Source organism: Nycticebus coucang, chromosome 5 (genome assembly GCF_027406575.1).
Source record: "Nycticebus coucang isolate mNycCou1 chromosome 5, mNycCou1.pri, whole genome shotgun sequence".
NCBI classification, from domain to species: domain Eukaryota; kingdom Metazoa; phylum Chordata; class Mammalia; order Primates; family Lorisidae; genus Nycticebus; species Nycticebus coucang.
This window is the reverse complement of record NC_069784.1, coordinates 17,295,025-17,313,056: the sequence shown is the minus strand read 5'-3', so window position 1 is coordinate 17,313,056 and position 18,032 is coordinate 17,295,025. Positions and strand designations below refer to the sequence as shown.

Genomic DNA, 18,032 nt, shown 5'->3' with positions numbered 1-18,032 from the left:
TGTGACTATTGAGGCCAATAACTTTTAGATTTGCATTTTTGAAGCTATTTTTTAGATCTTATAGGTGTTCTTTTTTCTTTTTTGTTCTTTCTTCTTTTTTTCTCCTCTGAGTGTGTGTTTTCAGATATCTTATCTCCAGGCTAATTCTTTGTTCTTCTTGGTCAATTCTCCTGTTGAGGAACTGATGCACCTCTTGGTTTGTCAATTGAATTCCTCAGCTCCATAATTTCTGCTTTTTTAAAAATTTCAATTTCTTTGTTAAATTTCTCTGATAGGCTTTGAATTCCTTCTCCGTGTTGTCTTGAAGTTTGTTGAGCTTCCTCAAAATAGCTATTTTGAATTATTTGTCTGACTAATCACCTATCTCTATCTTTTCAGGATTGGTTACTGGTACATTATTTAGTATGTTTGGTGAAGTCAAGTAGTCCTGGATGTTCTTGATGCTTCTGGGCATTGAAGAGTTAGGTATTTATTTTAATCTTCACAGTCTGGGCCTGTTGGAACCTGTCATGAGAAGGCTTTCCAAGTATTCAAAGGAAATTGAATGTTATGATCTAAGTCTTTGGTCAGTGCAGCCAAAGAAGTACCAGGGACGCCCTAAACCCAGTAATCTGACTCTTCAAGACTACTGGTGGTACTGCCTTGGTGAATTTGGGTAAGACATAAGAGAATTCCCCAGATTGCAAAATCTCTCACACTCTTCCCTTAGTCTCTGTCCTGGGCTGCTGGAGTTGGGGGAGGAGTAACATGGCACTCCCTTGTGGTCACAAGTGCCAGGCCACACCTAAAGCCAGCCCAGTTTTATCAAAGTTTTTGGTGACATGCCTGGCTACCTCTAATGTTTATTTAGTGCTCAGGAACTCTTAAGTCAGCAGGTGGTGAACCCCTGCCAGAACTGGGCACTTTCCTTCAAGGTAGCATGTTTCCTCTTGGCCCAGGGTATGTCCAGAAATGCCATCCATGAACTAAGGCCTGGACTCAGGGTCTTTAGGAGTCTACTTGGTACTCTATTTTACTGTGGCTGTGTTGGTAGTCTAGTTACAAAAAAAAGTCCTCTGAAGTCTTCCTTTTCCTTTCCCCAAGTAGAAGAATACTCTTCCTGAGCCACTCCGCCTGTAGTTGGGGAAGGGGTGACATAGACACTGGCTTGGCCATCACCACTGGTGTCTCACTGAGTCATGGGCACCTCAAGTCCATTAGTTCCAAGCAGGCACAGCCACAGGATTGCCCAAAGACGGCAATCTTTGTGGCTTTACTATAGTACAAATTTAATCCAAGCCCAGGGTGCTTTCCATCAGCCAGTAGTGGGGCTAGCCAGAACTCAGGTTTCAGGTGAGCTGGTCTAAAAGCTCTCTCTGAACCAGCAGAATTCTGCCTGTGCTGTGTTCCCCTATGTCAGTGCATCCCTGAGTTTCAATACAAAGTCCCACAATCACTTCACCCTCCCTCCCCTAAGCACACAGATTCTCTCTCCACTCTATATGCTGGTGGGGGATAAGAGAGGGGTGGCAAAAGCAACCAAGATTGTCTTGTCTGTCCTCTTCACTGCCTCTTTCCTTGATAAAATGTTAAAACCAGCCAGCATGATCACTCACCTGATCTTTGGTTTTTCCGAAAGTGCTCACTTAGTAGCTAAATTTGATATTTGTGTGGAGGGATGATCACTGAAAGTTTCTTCCCTCCCACCCCACAGGAGTTTTCTACTCACACATCTTTCCATGGCCCCTTGTCCTGAGAATTTTAGAGGCAAAGGGTAAAAATACATGTAGGCTTCTGCAAGTGGAAGAATTCTCATATTTTAGTAGGTGCTTCTTTAGCAAGTTAAAAAACATACTGTTCTGATTACAGAATGATTATTCTCTGTCAAAACTATGATATATTAATTGGCCAAGGAAAATGTAATAAGAAATGACTCAATTAAAATATCTTACTGTGTTTTGCTTATAGATAGACCTTAAAGGGTCTTATATCATTCAACATGCACATCAATTTTTTCCATATTCTGTTTTTCTTTTTCCATTCTAAGAAGAAAATTTCATTATGAAAGGATAAGTGTTTGAGAATGCAAAAACATCGCACAAAAAATAGTGGGGGTGAGGACCTTGCTTAAAAGAATAAAGTCACTGTTAATGAAACTACATAATAGTACAAAGAAATGAACAGATTGGTGTAACAGACTAGAACTCAGAATCAGATCAAAAAATATATAGGAATTTACTTATGACAGAAATGAATTACCAGTTAGGATGATTTGGGCTGCAAGTAATAGGAAAACTTGAATCAAACTAACCTTAACAATATCACATTATGGGAAGTTGAGAGGCAGGAAGGGCTTCAGACGTGGTTGATTTGGTGACTCACTCATGGTATTCAAGACCAGGTTCTTTTCATATCTCTATTCTGCTATCTTGAATATTAGCTTCATAATTGGGCTTATAGCAAGATGACAATTTCTCAAGACCTGTGTGCAGACATAATTATCTAAAGAGTAAAAAAAGTGATCTATAATCCCACCATGGCAAAAATAAAAAATTTTCCATGCCCACTCTTATGCCAGTGACAGGTATGGAAGATGGCATTAGTTTGAGTAGCATTACTGCTGTAAGAAATTGGAACTCCATTTCACTAAAAATTTGTTTTAAATCCTAAATGAAATTGATGATCAGGTAAACAAAATGTGGTGTGTGGAATACCACTCAGCCATAAAAAAGGATAAATTCATGTCTTTTGTAGGAACATGGATGGAACTTGAGGCTACTATCTTAAGTGAAATAACTTCAAAACAGAAAGTCAAATGCTGGATGTTCTCACTTCTAAGTGGGAGCTAAATAATGCACACTCATGGGTGTAGACAGTGGGCTAATGGATATTGGAGACTTAAAAGGGCAGGAGGTTTTGAAGGAGGGTCTGGGATGAAAAAATGACCCAATGGGTACCACATTCACTAATCTGGTGAGGGTTATACAATAACCCTAGACTTCACCACTATGTAACAAATCAATGTAAAATATCAGCAATGTACCCCTGAATCTAAAAAAATAATTATCTGTCAATAAATAAATAAAATTAAAAATCCTAGATGAAATTGTAAAAACTTTAATGTAAAAATTAAAACAATAAAAATCTTTAAAAAATAATCTAGAAAACTAGAATATAGTTTAAAGGTGGGGAGACCTTTTATATAAGACAAGAAATCTGAAAACTGTAAAAGGAAGCATATATTTGAAAAGTTGAAAAAATTTTAATTGTGTATGGATAAAACATTTCACAAATAAAGTCAAAAATGAATAGGTTGAAAGAAATATGAGTAAAGCATACAACATATGACAAATTAATATATTCATAGCTTTTATACATAGTATATTGGTTTGAAAAGATAGAAAACTCATTAGAAAAATGAAGAACTAACCCAAAGGTCAACTGTTGTCTTAGAAAGTTGCTTACCTAATTTTAAGTCAGAAAAATACAAATTAAAGTGAAATGAGATATTACATCTAACCTCTCAGAAGGGGATAGAGAGAGAAATGGGACTCTGGTTTATTCACTGGTAAAAATGTGAATAAGAGCCTTTATGGAAAGCTTGTTAAGATATAAATACATACATTTAATGAAGTAGTTCCACTTTGAGGAATTTGTTCTATAGTTGTGAAAGTACCCAATGGATTAAGGGAATTTTACAAAGAATTTTTTCACAACATTGTTTGTATTGGAAAAAAAAATCCTTGAAATTACATGAATGCTCATTTGTAAATTGGGTAATTTGAGTCCAGCAAGTATTATTTAAAATAATTAGTTATATCTAGCTTGGTTTCTTTTCAGGTATTTCATGGTGTATTATTAACATCGGCAAAACATAATTCATAGAAGAGTGTGTATGTAGTATAATCCCTATATTATAAGGCATGAGCAATATCTCTCAGACATACGTAATATTTGATTAGGAAAAAGTAGGAAAATGTATTTACATAGTACCAGGGTTGTTAATTCTGGGTTGGGAATAGAAAAGGATATTTTTAAAATGTTCTACGAAGATATCTTAAAAATCTGGCTTTGAAAGTCAACATCCTAATTTAAAATGAGTTAAATAAAAGACAGAAAACACAAAAGAAGTAATAAATGATGAATAAGTAGTAAAATAGTATTTTTGGCTTACCAAATTGATAAAGGGCACAGGATGACTCAGGAGAACTATGCAGTCTCATGCTTTTACAGTGTGCATACAATTCCAAACAAATTTCCTTTAGGGCAATCTTTCACCAAAATTTTTACTTGCAAGGCTATTTCTCACAGCACTGCTTATAATGACAAAAATGAGAAAAAACATAATATGGAATTTTAAATATTATCATAACTTATTAAATATTAGGTGTTTTAATTATCTAGAGAAATGTAGATTGATGAGGAAGAACATTCCTATTATATTGCAAAGGTATTAATTTAGGTTCTATAACAGGTGAATAGTATTATTTTCATTTTTTACTGAAAAAAACAATAATTTCCACAGGGATGAACACAAAAATATCAACCAAAGTTTTAGAAGCAGTGTTTAGAAGTCCTCTCAACAATAGCAGACTACACCTTTTCTTTCAAGTGTATATGAAACATTCATCAATATGGATGGTATTTTGAATCATAAAACAAATTTTACTAAACTTAGTGGAGCGGAAGTCAGAGGAGGTATGCCCTTTTGCCCTAACAAAATTAAGCTAGAAATTAATAAAGATAATGGGAAACGTCCAAACACCTAAAAATTAAATTACACACTTCTCACTAATCATAGATAGTCTCAAGGAATATGAGAAAATACCTTGCACTGAATGAAAATGTATGCAACATATAAAAATTTTTAGGATACAGCTTAAGAGGGAGAGCAGAAAGAGGAGGAAACCCACCCAGATGCAGGATTTACAGAGTTGGGGAGAAACAAATGTTAGAAGAATTTAACCTAATAAAGAAAGAATTTCCTTTTTAAATCATTTTGTATATGATTGTCAGATAATAGAGTGATAGTAGTTATCTCAGTTATCTCTTAAGGTAGAGCTAAAAATTGTAAAACAGATAACAGTATGAATCAGTAGCTTGTTTTTGTTTTTTGCTTTTCTTTATTTAAGGAAAGAAAGTCACAGTTTATATAACAAACCAATTATTACTAGATAGAAAAAGCAAACTCAGAAGTTGTCATGTTTCTTTGTACAACTATATTCAGTAAATAACTATCAACCCTGAACTAACATCTTTTTTGTTTTTTTGTGTTTTTTTTTTAGGGACCCAGAGGAGAAAAGGGCTTTAGAGGTGAAAGTGTAAGTTTAACTAAATTTCTGATTATAATATCCCTGGCACTAGGCTATTAGCGCCATAAAAGCAAGAATGTTGTTTAAGTCGTTCATTAGTATGTTTCTGATACTTGTGGCATAAAAATAAAGTTACAGTTGTCAAGAGGTAGAAGTGACCTACGTGGTGTACTGCAGTGAAATAAGATAAGCCCTAAATGTTCTAAGAACATTCTCTCCAGATGGCTGTATGAATTGGAGTTTGTGACTTTTCAGGCATCAGGAGAGGAGGTGTGGGTCTTCTCCAGTCCCAGAACAAGAACAGTTCCAAGTCACTTTGGGCGTATGTCCAGCCAGCCCCTAAGAGAGCTGCTAAGAAGAAGCAAATCATTACTTGTTTATTTCAGCCAACTAGAAGCAATGGCAGAGGATGGGCAAAGGTATACGGCATTTTCATGACCTAGATAGCTTGCACTGGCTCTGTTTCCAACATTTCTAGAATGCCAATTATTCCAAGTTAAAGAAGACATTTTGTAAAGGAGCCATCTCCCAGCAGAGATTGTGCTGAACTTATTTTTCTTAACAGATTTCTATAGAGTGTATTTAAAATACACAACATGAAGTTACAGGATACATACAGATAGTAAAAAGGTGGTTACAGTGAAGCAAATTGACATATCAGTTCACGTAGTGACCCTTTTTCGTTTTTGTGGCAAGAGCAGTTGAAATCTACCTTTTTGGCATGGGATTCATGCTGAACTTATTAAAGCAACAACTGTACATAGAAGTCAGGCATAGAATGAAATGAGAAAGATTGAAACTGAGTAAGGCCTGTAAGAATAAACTTAAATAGAGCGTTAAAGTCCTGATTCAAAGGTAAGGAGATGACCATACAGTAGGTTGCCTCTCTGCTGTCACATGTTTTGAAAAAAAAAAAAAAAAGATATATATATATATACAGATATATATAAGAAGATTTTTTTTTATATATATATATATATATAGAAGATTACATAGTGACAGCTGAGATTTTTGCTCCTCATCATAGGGTATGCTTAGGACTCAGAATAATGAAGTTGCAGTTATTAATTAACTTAATTAACTTAGAAAGGAAAAGTACGTGATTTCAGATAGCCTAAAAATCCCTACAGGGCATTCATATAGATGGGTTTGACTTGCCGAATCACAACTGTCATCTATTCTGAGCAGACATAATGTAACAGAAAGCAAGGATGGATGCGCACAGGGAAGCCATGTCTCCCAGGAGGAGTGAAGGGGGGAAAGGAAAAGCAGTGAGGCTTGGAATTATCCCAGTTTCCACACCTGTCTGGCTCTGCTGGCCTCCCCGACATCCTCTCCAAGTACTGTGGCTGGAACATAAGTTTCCATCAGGATTAGGAAACCTCAATTGCCTATGACAATGTCACAAGCATTTCAAGAGAAAAAAACTTAGGTAGTTCTGATGGATTACAAGCCCAATGAATTAGGATGCAATCTTGGGTGGTACCTGTAGAAATACGGCATCCAGAATAAAGCAGTTAGGGCACCAGTTAGGCAATCACCAAAGGGAAGCAGGGGCAAAACAAAAACGGTTTTGAAGAAGGGTCTTAGACTGGTGAAGGAACTGGGGGAGCCAGGTCTCAGAAAGCCCATGGAAATATCTGGGCTGTTTAGTCTCCACCAGATTCTACAGCCGGGTCACATCTCTTTTCCAGCTCTTCCTGCTCTCTTCTCACCTCCTGGCTTTTGTGTCTGTTTCTCTGCCATGCTCATTGCGTGTGGTACAGAGTTCCTACTCATCTTGTCATCCTGAGACTTTGTCTTGAAGGTCTTTACTCATGGCAGACTGGCTGATGGTTTGGGCCATGCTCATTGCGTGTGGTACAGAGTTCCTACTCATCTTGTCATCCTGAGACTTTGACTTGAAGGTCTTTACTCAGGGCAGACTGGCTGATGGTTTGGGCCATGCTCATTGCGTGTGGTACAGAGTTCCTACTCATCTTGTCATCCTGAGACTTTGACTTGAAGGTCTTTACTCAGGGCAGACTGGCTGATGGTTTGGGCCATGGTCATTGCGTGTGGTACAGAGTTCCTACTCATCTTGTCATCCTGAGACTTTGACTTGAAGGTCTTTACTCAGGGCAGACTGGCTGATGGTTTGGGCCATGCTCATTGCATGTGGTACAGAGTTCCTACTCATCTTGTCATCCTGAGACTTTGTCTTGAAGGTCTTTACTCATGGCAGACTGGCTGATGGTTTGGGCCATGCTCATTGCATGTGGTACAGAGTTCCTACTCATCTTGTCATCCTGAGACTTTGTCTTGAAGGTCTTTACTCATGGCAGACTGGCTGATGGTTTGGGCCATGCTCATTGCGTGTGGTACAGAGTTCCTACTCATCTTGTCATCCTGAGACTTTGACTTGAAGGTCTTTACTCATGGCAGACTGGCTGATGTTTTGGGCCATTCTCATTGCGTGTGGTACAGAGTTCCTACTTATCTTGTCATCCTGAGACTTTGACTTAAAGATCTTTACTCATGGCAGACTGGCTGATGGTTTGGCCCCACCTTACTCTCACTCTTAGACAAAATACCTACTAGCCAGGGTCTAGGACACTGCCTGGCACCTGTTCTTCAGTTCAGCTCTTAAATGTCTGGCTTTTCCAGACTTGCCTATGTGAAATAGCAATGCCCCCACCTTCTTCCTTACTTTTTCTTAACCTGTGTCCTTACCACTGATATATTCCGTATTCATTTGGGTTTTTGTTTATCATATCTCCCCTCCCTTGAATGTAGGCTCCACGACACAGATACATTCTGTTGTTACTGTTGTTTTGTGTTTAACTCTGTGTCCCTGACACCTGACAGCACCTATCTTATAAGCTCTACCGTCAAGAACACTTCTTTACATTCTATTCCTCTGCTCTTCACGGGGGTCTTACCTATTTTTTCTCTTATGGTATTCTTGTTTGTTGTGGGTTTTTTTGAGACAGAGTCTCACTGTGTTACCCTAGATTGAGTGCTGTGGCGTCACAGCTCACAGAAACCTTAAACTCTTGTGTTCAAGAGATCCTCTTGCCTCAGCCTCCTGCATAGCTGGGACCACAGGTGCCTGCCATGATGCCCAACTAGTTTTTCTATTTTTAGTAGAGACAGGAGTCTCACTCTTGCTCAGGCTGGTCTCCAACTCCTAAGCTGAGATGATCCACCTGCCTTAGCCTCCAAGAGTGCTGGGATTAAATGTGTGGGTCACTACCCAGCCCACTGCTTCCACTTTTCCCCATTACAATCTACACGTAGCAAATAGAGTGATACTGCTACATCACTCTCCTCTTAAAAACCTTCCCATAACTTTTTCTTGCCCTCAGAATAAAACCTAACCTTCCTCACCTTGACTCACCAGGCCCTACATGAACTAGCCCCTGGTTGCCTCTCCAATCTTAGGATACCACATTCTCCCTGCCAGCTACACAGACCTTATTTCTATTCTTGGAATATTCCTTTCTTTTACCTAGAAAATTCTTTCTCATACTATTCAAATGATTGCTTTTATCTCAATATTATGGTTTTTATTCAAATATCACTAGAAGAGCATTACCTGGCCACTCTGTTTTATTTCTGGTCATTCTCTTTCACAAAATTCATAAAACTTAGCACTCTTTGGGATTGTTTTCTGTTTTCTTTGCTAGAAGGTAAACTTCATGAGAACAGGGAGTTTTGTCTAGTACACTGGTCATCAGTGTCTAAATCAGAATCTGTCACATAGAAGGTAATATTCAGTAAATAAATTGGTCCATAAATGAAACTATGCCCTAAAATTAAAACACTAACAGCTGTTTCCAGTTCTAGTCTGGTAAAGTAACATTTCGTGAATTAACATGCTGATTAGTTTTTTGCTCTGTGGATTATCATCATCGTTCTCTTCATGAATAAGATAGTAATACAAACTCCTAGTACCCCAAGCGGGGGGGAGGTGAGCACAGTGGCAATTAATGTAGCCAATTAAGTTAACTACTGAAAGAAGGGATTACCTGGCACATTAGAATTATGAGTTTATTTTGTTTTCATTGTTGAGTAACTGATACTAAATATCTTTTTGTCACTTCTTTTCCTTTGATTCCATTATTAGTTTAAGGAGCTTTATAAAGGTAATCTTTATTTCCTAGAGATCATTCTGAAATTACTTGAATCCATAAAATATGCCATTAAACTTTTTTCCCCTGTGTTCTATGGGAAAGCTTGGTAACATTTCTTTTACCCTCATTAGGACTTTCCAGTAAATTCTACAAGTTTTTTTTCTTTAAGGGGACAGTTTAATTGGCTAAATAATGTAACATCTTGTTGGAGTCCATCTCAGATAATTCCAGTAAGTGGGGCCTTTTGGGAATGGATTTTATTAGTGAAAACTTAGTTTACTGAGATAAATGAGACACTTTTAACTCTTTGCACATAGATCAGAATTACAACATTTTAGAAACTGGCTTATCAATCTTATTTTTAAATTTTCCTTGAAGCTAATTTAAGAATTTATAAAGCAATTGTGGAATATAAATGTCTTAGCACAATAACTAAGATAATGCCAGGAAGGCTATGTTAACCATTGTGATGAAAATGTGTCAAACGGTCTATGAAGCTAATGTATGATGCCCCATGATCATATCAATGTACACAGCTATGATTTAATAAAAAAAAAGAATTTATAAAGCTATGCTATTCTTACCAAGTTTTATATCTAGAACAAAGAATGATTCAGTGACTTTAAAAAAATACAAAGAGGTTTACAGCTCATTATATGGCCTATGAAAAGTCACTCCTTTAGCATAAATGTGGGTTTCTTGATTAGAAAACTTTGCATATTCTACAATTTAACATTGCAAGTCTTAGAATGGATCCCAAGTAGAGCCTATCCACCATTGACAGGGCTGTTTCTATATTACCATCTGTAAAAGATCTTTTCTTTCTTTTCTATGCTTATTCCTTGTGTGCCTGCCTGTGGGTTATTTTAAAAATAAATTCCTGGATTCACATATTTTCCCTGAACAGGGCCAGAGTTGTGGCATCCTAAGAACAACTCCTTGCAGATAGCAAGTAGAATTCTTTCCCCTTCCCCTACTTTTCCATGAGACCCCAGACATTTTTAGAATGTGGTTTAGTAATTTTTAGAATAAGTAATGCAAAGAAGACTGCTGGGAATAATGGGATACCAGTAGTAAAAAATGATATTTTAACTCATAACAGAAATAATACCCTACTATCAATCATCTGAAAACAATTTTGGCAAGATGAATCCCTGGAAATTTGCAAATTTGGATCTCAGATATCTCAATTGTAATATAACATATTTAAAATATATAAACATATAATTATATTTATAGTATAACAATTTACACAACTGTGTATTTGACAACATCTGGAAATGTAACTTAAAGCCATAGAAATAGAAAAATATAGAGAGACCAATATCAGCATGAATTTTTAGATTAACTTCTTAATTTTTTGGCATATTATTTAATAAAAATCAGTAAAATTTGAAGAAATTTCATTGATGTTTTCTCAGATATTGTCTCTAACTTAATGTATCTTCATAATTTTTGATTAACAGAATATTTTGCCTCTACATTGAATGTGAAGAGAATGTTTTAAGTATTATAAGGAGAAATTTAAGTATGGAAAAAAATGTCCTAAAGATCAACACATTAAGAATTTGTAGTATAGAAATATATATACATATTTCTTTTTTAAATTCATAGATAGTATAAATCATTCAAATGAAAAATTATCAAACTTTTAAAATTCGAGTATTCCTCCCTCTTACATTCATGTACAGACTCAAATTTGAAATGCCCAGCCTGTGTGCCTGTTGTGTACCTTCTGTCTCCACACACAAAATCTGAAGGAAAAAAAATTGGTAAAAGGCTTGAAAGTCACAACTCTAAAGTGAACTTTGGGATTATCTTCACCAGACCTGTAATATTAGAGATATCTGAGCTCCCAATTTGCAGCAACTCACTCAAAGATATATACCAAATTAGTTACCAAGACAAAACAGGGCCCAGGTCTTCCAAGGCCCATGCAGTGTATTTTTCAATAAATTGTGATTCCTGTCAGGGAAAAAAAAAAGGATCGGAAGCAATTTGGGTGAGGAAGATGATATGTATATATTAAAATTGCAGTATTCAAGTCACATTTGACCTCTGCAATTAGAAAAGGTGCTTAAATGTGACTTGTGTTCATCTTTTGTTATCAGTATATATTTAGTATTACAATTTCAATACAGTCTTTTTCTTTCTTAAAATGTGTATACATTTTTTGGCACCCCCTGTATGCCAAAAATACACACACACACACGCACACACACACATACATTTATATGTGCACTCTCCATCTGTATCAAGAGTAGCCCAGCCACCCATATAGCAGCCTGGGGGACAGATTCCTGTTTGTAGTCATGCCCAATGTCTTGTGATGTGTGCTGATTCTATCCCAACTACATTACTCTCTAATAAATCGTACTTAATATTTATTGAGAGGTTAATATTACTAACCACTCAAATAACCCTTTAAACCAATGATTTTCTACCAGGAGCTTTTTGCCTCCACCCACCACACGAGACATTTGGCAACATCTGTCATCTAGTAGTAGAGACTAGGAATGCCACTAAACATCTTATAATGTAAGCTCCTTAGTTTATAAATAAGAAAAGGGATGTTGTCTGCAAGTGAGGCAGCCTAAAGTAAAAATCAGGAAGCTAAATCAAGATTATATTTACATAAAGAAAAATACATAGGAAACAAAGTGAAAGATTTACTAAAAGGAAAAGACTGACATAACATACCTATGCTTAGAGAACTGCATTCATCAGTATTTTAAAATTCTGATGATAAAATATGTTACTTTTAGAGGACCATATGTGAATGCTATGACCCAGTAGAGAGAACACCTATTTTCAGTGGCAGTGAAAATTTCACTATAGTCAAATAACCATCACCACAATTCACATTAATTTGGTTGGTTCCCCTTTAGAAAAATAACATAGACAATTATAGTTGTGTTTTGAACTTCTTTATGTAGTACAGAGAATGAATCACTTCTCCTTGATGGTGTGTTAGCTAGAGTAATAAAAAAGAACTAATAAAATGTTATATGGTTGGAAGGATACTTTGTTTTACTTGGCTACTAGTACTATTCTATGCCGTTGTTACGTTGTTACGTTGGGGTTATCCTACCCTGTGTTGCTGGCTTTGAAGTATTTTGTGTGATCATATTTATGGTGATCTAACTTGTTCTGGGTAACAAGCAGAAATTAATAAAATCAGCAGTAGAAAGAGTAGTAATTTCTTCACTCTTCTATGATAAATTCCTCTCTCAGAGTCAAAGATAGGATAAATATTTTGTTCTGAACTATTGGGGAGATTTTGCAAATGTCAGAAATATGCTAAGTGGGATAAATATCACAACTGTTTACTGTTTTTACATAGCCAAATTCACTTTGAGCCTCTGTATATTTAAAAGGCTATTCCGGTGGGTGGGGCCTTGGTGTGTGTTACACTTTATGGGGGCAAGACATGATTGCAAGAGGGACTTTACCTAACAATTGCAATCAGTGTAACCTGGCTTATTGTACCCTCAATGAATCCCCAACAATAAAAAAAAAAAAAGGCTATTCCTAAAATGACATGTCTATAACTTTTCATGTACCTTCTGAGGTACCAATTTTGTAATTGTAAACCATGCAAACAAAGTAATGTCCAGCAAGCAAAGTGTTGGAGTACTCTACCCTTTTAAGTTACTATGTGCTGTTTATTCTAGCTGTCACGGTATACTTAGAATCAACAGTTTTGACAATAAAAGGTACATGATACAGTCCAGCAGAGTATCAACATTACTCAGTATTTAGCTGCAGATAAATTCTTCTTTGTCATCTTTTAACTATAATCCGAGTTTGATTCAATATAGTCTTGAAATTCAATTGACCATCAAGTAAGTTAATTTTTAGCAGATGTACAAGGTCTTCAAGCATTCTAAGCTTTAATTATTACTGTTTCATTCTGAAGGATTTCAACATAACTTTTGACATTTTACTATACACATTTTAACTTTCTAATTTTTTTAAACTGAATTCTAATCACTAGTTTATTATTTATTTATTTATTTATTTATTTTTTGCAGTTTTTGGCCAGGGCTGGGTTTGAACCTGCCACCTCCAGTATATGGGGCCAGCACCCTACTCCTTTGAGCCACAGGTGCCACCCTTAACTTTCTAATTTTTAAATCAGTACTTATAATTTTAATAATGTTGATCCATTCATTTAATTATTCAAGAAGAATTATTGAGTATGTACTGTGTTTAGACACTGCTCTTGTTACAGAAAATGCGGAGGTGTCTTAGACACTTTAAGGATCCTTAGGGTCTTTCCCATGTGCTATAGAAGGCAGAAAGAGAGGTAGTTAGATGAGCAGGGAAGAAGTGGCATGGGAGCTAAGATAGGTAGATGTAGAGTTTTTAAAAAGTGTTGGCTGAGGGATGGTCCTTTAAGAGATAGAGGCTTGGCACCCATAGCTCAGTGGTTAGGGCACTGGCCACATACACTGAGGCTGGTGGGTTCGAACCTGGCCCAGGCCTGCTAAAAACAATAATAACAACTGCAACAACAAAAAAAAAAGAGAGAGAGAGAGAAAAGATAGGGAAGAACATTCCTGGTCAAGGACATAGCACATGTAACACAATGCATGTGTGAAACAACTTGGACAGCTCAGAGTTTTCTAAGAAGCTGATCATAGATGGTGTGTAGGGTGTGTGGGGGCAGTGAGTGGACGTGAGGACCAGACCTAGAGAAGGAGACAGTGTGCACACTGATTACCAGCATGTTCTGTTGTGTTCAACTGACTTGGATTTTAATCCTCCCTCTGCCCCTTATCCACTGGTTTACTTAATCATTCCATTTTCTTAACTGTAAAATGGAAATATAGCACACAACTTGATACCTAGAAGGATCTCAATAAATGGTAGCTACTACTATTCAGAATTTTATACTTTATCTGCTAAACAATAAAGAACCACTAGATTATCTTAGTGATATGATTAGATTTCTGTTTTATAAGTAGAATATAGTTAAGTATATTTAAATTAGGAGTACAAGAAAAAACATTATGTCTTCATGCAGGCTGCTATAACAAGTTACCATACCCTGGGTGTTTTAAACATTAAACATTTATTTCTCACAGTTCTGGAGATTGGAAAGTCCAAAATCAAGGTACCAGCAGATTTGGTACCTGGTGAAAGCCCTTTTTCTATTTTCAAAAGGCTCCCTTATTATTGTATTTTTAACATGGTAGAGAGAGATCATCTCTTGTGTTTCTTCTTAAAAGGGCACTAATTCAATTCATGAGGGCCCCACCCTCATTACCTAATTACCTTTTAAAGGCCCCACCTCCAAACACCGTAACATTGGGGATTAGGATAGGGCTTCAACATACAAATTTGGGGGAAACACAAACATTCAGCCCATAGTACATGTCCAACACTGAGCTAAGTTGCTGTGAAGATGAAGAGATTTGAAGGTGAAGTCAACAGGAGGTGGCAACCATTTTACAGGTAAATGAAGAAAAAGGAGGTGTTTAATAACACTGAATTTTCTGTATCTGATGATTAGGTGGTTGCTAAGTAGAAATAACAGGAAAAACATGCTTAGACAGTATCAATATTTTAAAATGTTACCTTTGTAATAGTTTATTAAAATAAGTAATCCAGTTTATATTAATAGCAATAAAATAAGAAAAAAAAATCCAGCTTATTCATGACTATGGGTGATAGCTAAGTAGAAAAGCATATCACTTCAAAATACTAAAACAAAATTAAATCTTGGAACTTGCCTGACACAAAAGAGCAATGACAGAAGCTGAATGTAGTTCTCTTGTGTATACCCACCCAAAAGCATAAAATATACAAATCGTGCTTTGTCTCCATTTCTTCCAGGGTCCTCAAGGACCAAGAGGTCAACCAGGGCCTCCAGTGAGTTTATTTACATTTATATTTCTTTACCATTGATACTTACATGCTTGTCTGATCTGGGATGTCTACTAAATAAATAATTTTTAAAATTTATTATGTTCTAGGGTCCACCTGGAGCACCAGGCCCAAGAGTAAGTTTTCTTGGTTTGATTTTATCTTAGCACGTCATGTTAACTTTGTAAAGCTTCTTCTGGTAACTCACTGTATCCCCCTTGCATACCTTTCTTCTTTTTTCTAACCTGTTAACAGGGCTGGCCCAACTGCATTAACTTGTTAAGTCCAAGTCTCAGACTTATTATCTATAAAAGGGAGATGGTATTTCCTACTTTCTTGGGTGGTTTTGAGTATCAAATGAGAAGTGAAGCATTCAACACAGTGCAGGACACATGATATGTGCTCAACAAATGCTAATTCCCTCCATTTTCTGTCTACCTCTAGGTCCTAGCTCCTCCTTTTTAAATGTTCTTTTTTGCCATGCAGAGTTATCCACTCATGAGGTTTTATTTGAATCATCTTGAGTTGCTGGTGGCTATAGAAGCCATCAGATTTCTCATGCATTTGCTTGTTATCCAATTGCTACAGCCCAGAACTTGCTAGCCATTTCTTTCAAGCAATGCTTATTGTCGCTTTTCCTATTCTTTGGTTTTCCTTATGCTATGCTTTCAGCAAACTCTTTGTCTTGTTGCTCCCTGTAAGAGGTGTCCCTTCATCCTTAACCTTACCCACACTCCAACCCTCCAGCATCCAGTCAAATACAGTGGTCTTTGGTCACATTTCTGCCAAAAGCAGAGTCACTATTGACCACACTGTTCCAAACAGTGGTCAGTCCTATGCCTTCTAAGCCTGCCTTATTTCCTCATGCTGCCCTGGTGTAATTTAGATCTCTGATAGTTCTAGGGGTGGTCCACTCTCAGCACATCAGGGATTCTACAGTTCTCTCAATTTTTCACTGTGGCAGGAAATAACATTCAAGCAAAGTGTCACAGTCAGACTGTTCCCTTGAAAACTGGAGCCCCATTTCTCTATCATTTCTTTAAATTGCTTCCCCTTTCTGACCATCTGACTGATGGAGATTGAAGCATTCCCTGCATGAACGTCAATGGGAATGCCTTTCTTCAAATCTGAAAATCGCTGTCTACCCCTGTGTTCTTCCTTTCCCCTGAGTCCCCATAATGCATAGGTTACATGTACTTTCATCAGTTGCCTTCCCAGCTTATCATGACTTTGACATGTAATAGCTACCTTCCCAAGAAAGAATAAGTTCTAAAGGGCCGTACATCCCTGGCAAATTAGAGAGGTATAAAGTGGAAATTTTTACTAATTTAAGTGCCATTTAAATTCCTGTCTCACTGGGAATATGTATATGTTCTTAAACAGCCAGAATGAAGTAGGACGTGTGAGAGACTTTTCCTATGAGCAAAATATAAATAAAAATACACATATACTTTGAGGCAGTATTAGGAAGATTAAGTAAGAAAATATATGTGCTTGACATGTTGTAGGTACTCAATTAACATTAGTTTCTTTGTTTCCTTCTTTTCTCCTTTCGTCTCCTTCTTATCTTCCTTCATGACCATATTACATGGTTTTCAGTATTATGAAAACATACATAATATTGTGTTTCTGGAACTTGCAGAGTTTATTGTAGGAAAGTAGCAGTGTGACATTGAGAATAAGACTTCCAGAACTGAAGTATAAATGACAATGAGAAAACACCTATGTATTCTTTCAGTCAGCTTATCATACCTTCCATGAAACTTTCCTTAATTCTGTCTGTCATCACACTGCATGATAGAACTGATCACTCCCCCTTCTTCTTTCACATTTATTTATTTTCACTTTTTCTCCCCAATTTTGAACTCTCTGAAGTTAGAGACTACTTTTTATTTCTTTTCTTAATGAGTTTGTTAAATGAGTGCTTGCATAAATACGAAAGAACAAGTTATAATTCTTGTTCTTTTGTGGAAATATCAGTGGAAATCCTTCAAACTAGAAGGTTTCACTTATAAGTATATTGAAGTTATGGTGTTGCTTCCACCTTTTGGCTATGGTGAATAATGCCGCTATGAACATGAATGTGCAAATATCGGTTTGAGTCTTTACTTTCAATTCATTTACCTATATACCTAAAAGTGAAATTATTGGATTATATAGTAATTCTATGTCTAACTTTTTTAGAAACTGCTGTACCTTTTTCTATAGCAGCTGTACACTTCACATGACTACCAGAAATGCACAGTGTTCTAATTTCTCCACATCTTCACCCACACTTGTTATTTTCTGTTTTGTTGTGGAGTTTTTGAATGGCAGCTATCTTAATAGTTACGTTGTATCTTTTTGTAGTTTTGATTTGCATGTCTGTAATGACGGGTGAGGTTGAGCATATTTTTGTGTGTTCATTGGATATTTATATATCTTTTATGGACAAATATCTATTCAAGTCCTTTGCCCATTTATGAATTGTGTTGCTTGTTTGTTTAGTGTAGCTTAGCTTAGTTTTCTTTTGTTTTCAGACAAGGTCTCACTTTGTCTCCTGGGCTACAGTGAAGTGATGGCATCGTAGCTCACTGCGACCTCAAACTCCCGGGCTTACGCCATCCTTCTACCACAGTAGCACAGACTACAGGCATGTGCCACCATGAACAACTAATATTTTTCTATTTTTTGGAGAAACAAAATCTCACTCTTGCTCAGGCTGATCTCAAAGTCCTGGCCTCAATTAATCCTCTTGCCTTGGCCTCCCAAAGTA

The 18,032-nt window shown here is 36.5% G+C and overlaps 1 protein-coding gene across 10 annotated transcripts in view; it reads left to right on the top strand.

Annotated features, from left to right (window-relative positions):
- Window positions 1-18,032, top strand: part of COL24A1 (collagen type XXIV alpha 1 chain) — a 305,122-nt gene that overhangs the window by 265,748 nt on the left and 21,342 nt on the right. For 9 of the 10 annotated variants that reach the window (XM_053592398.1, XM_053592400.1, XM_053592399.1 and 6 more), the window contains 3 exons: window positions 5,265-5,300; window positions 15,248-15,283; window positions 15,388-15,414. In XM_053592398.1, coding sequence (XP_053448373.1) covers window positions 5,265-5,300; window positions 15,248-15,283; window positions 15,388-15,414 — 99 coding nt within the window. The remainder of the gene's footprint in view (window positions 1-5,264; window positions 5,301-15,247; window positions 15,284-15,387; window positions 15,415-18,032) is intronic. The other variant, XM_053592401.1, reaches the window with a different exon arrangement.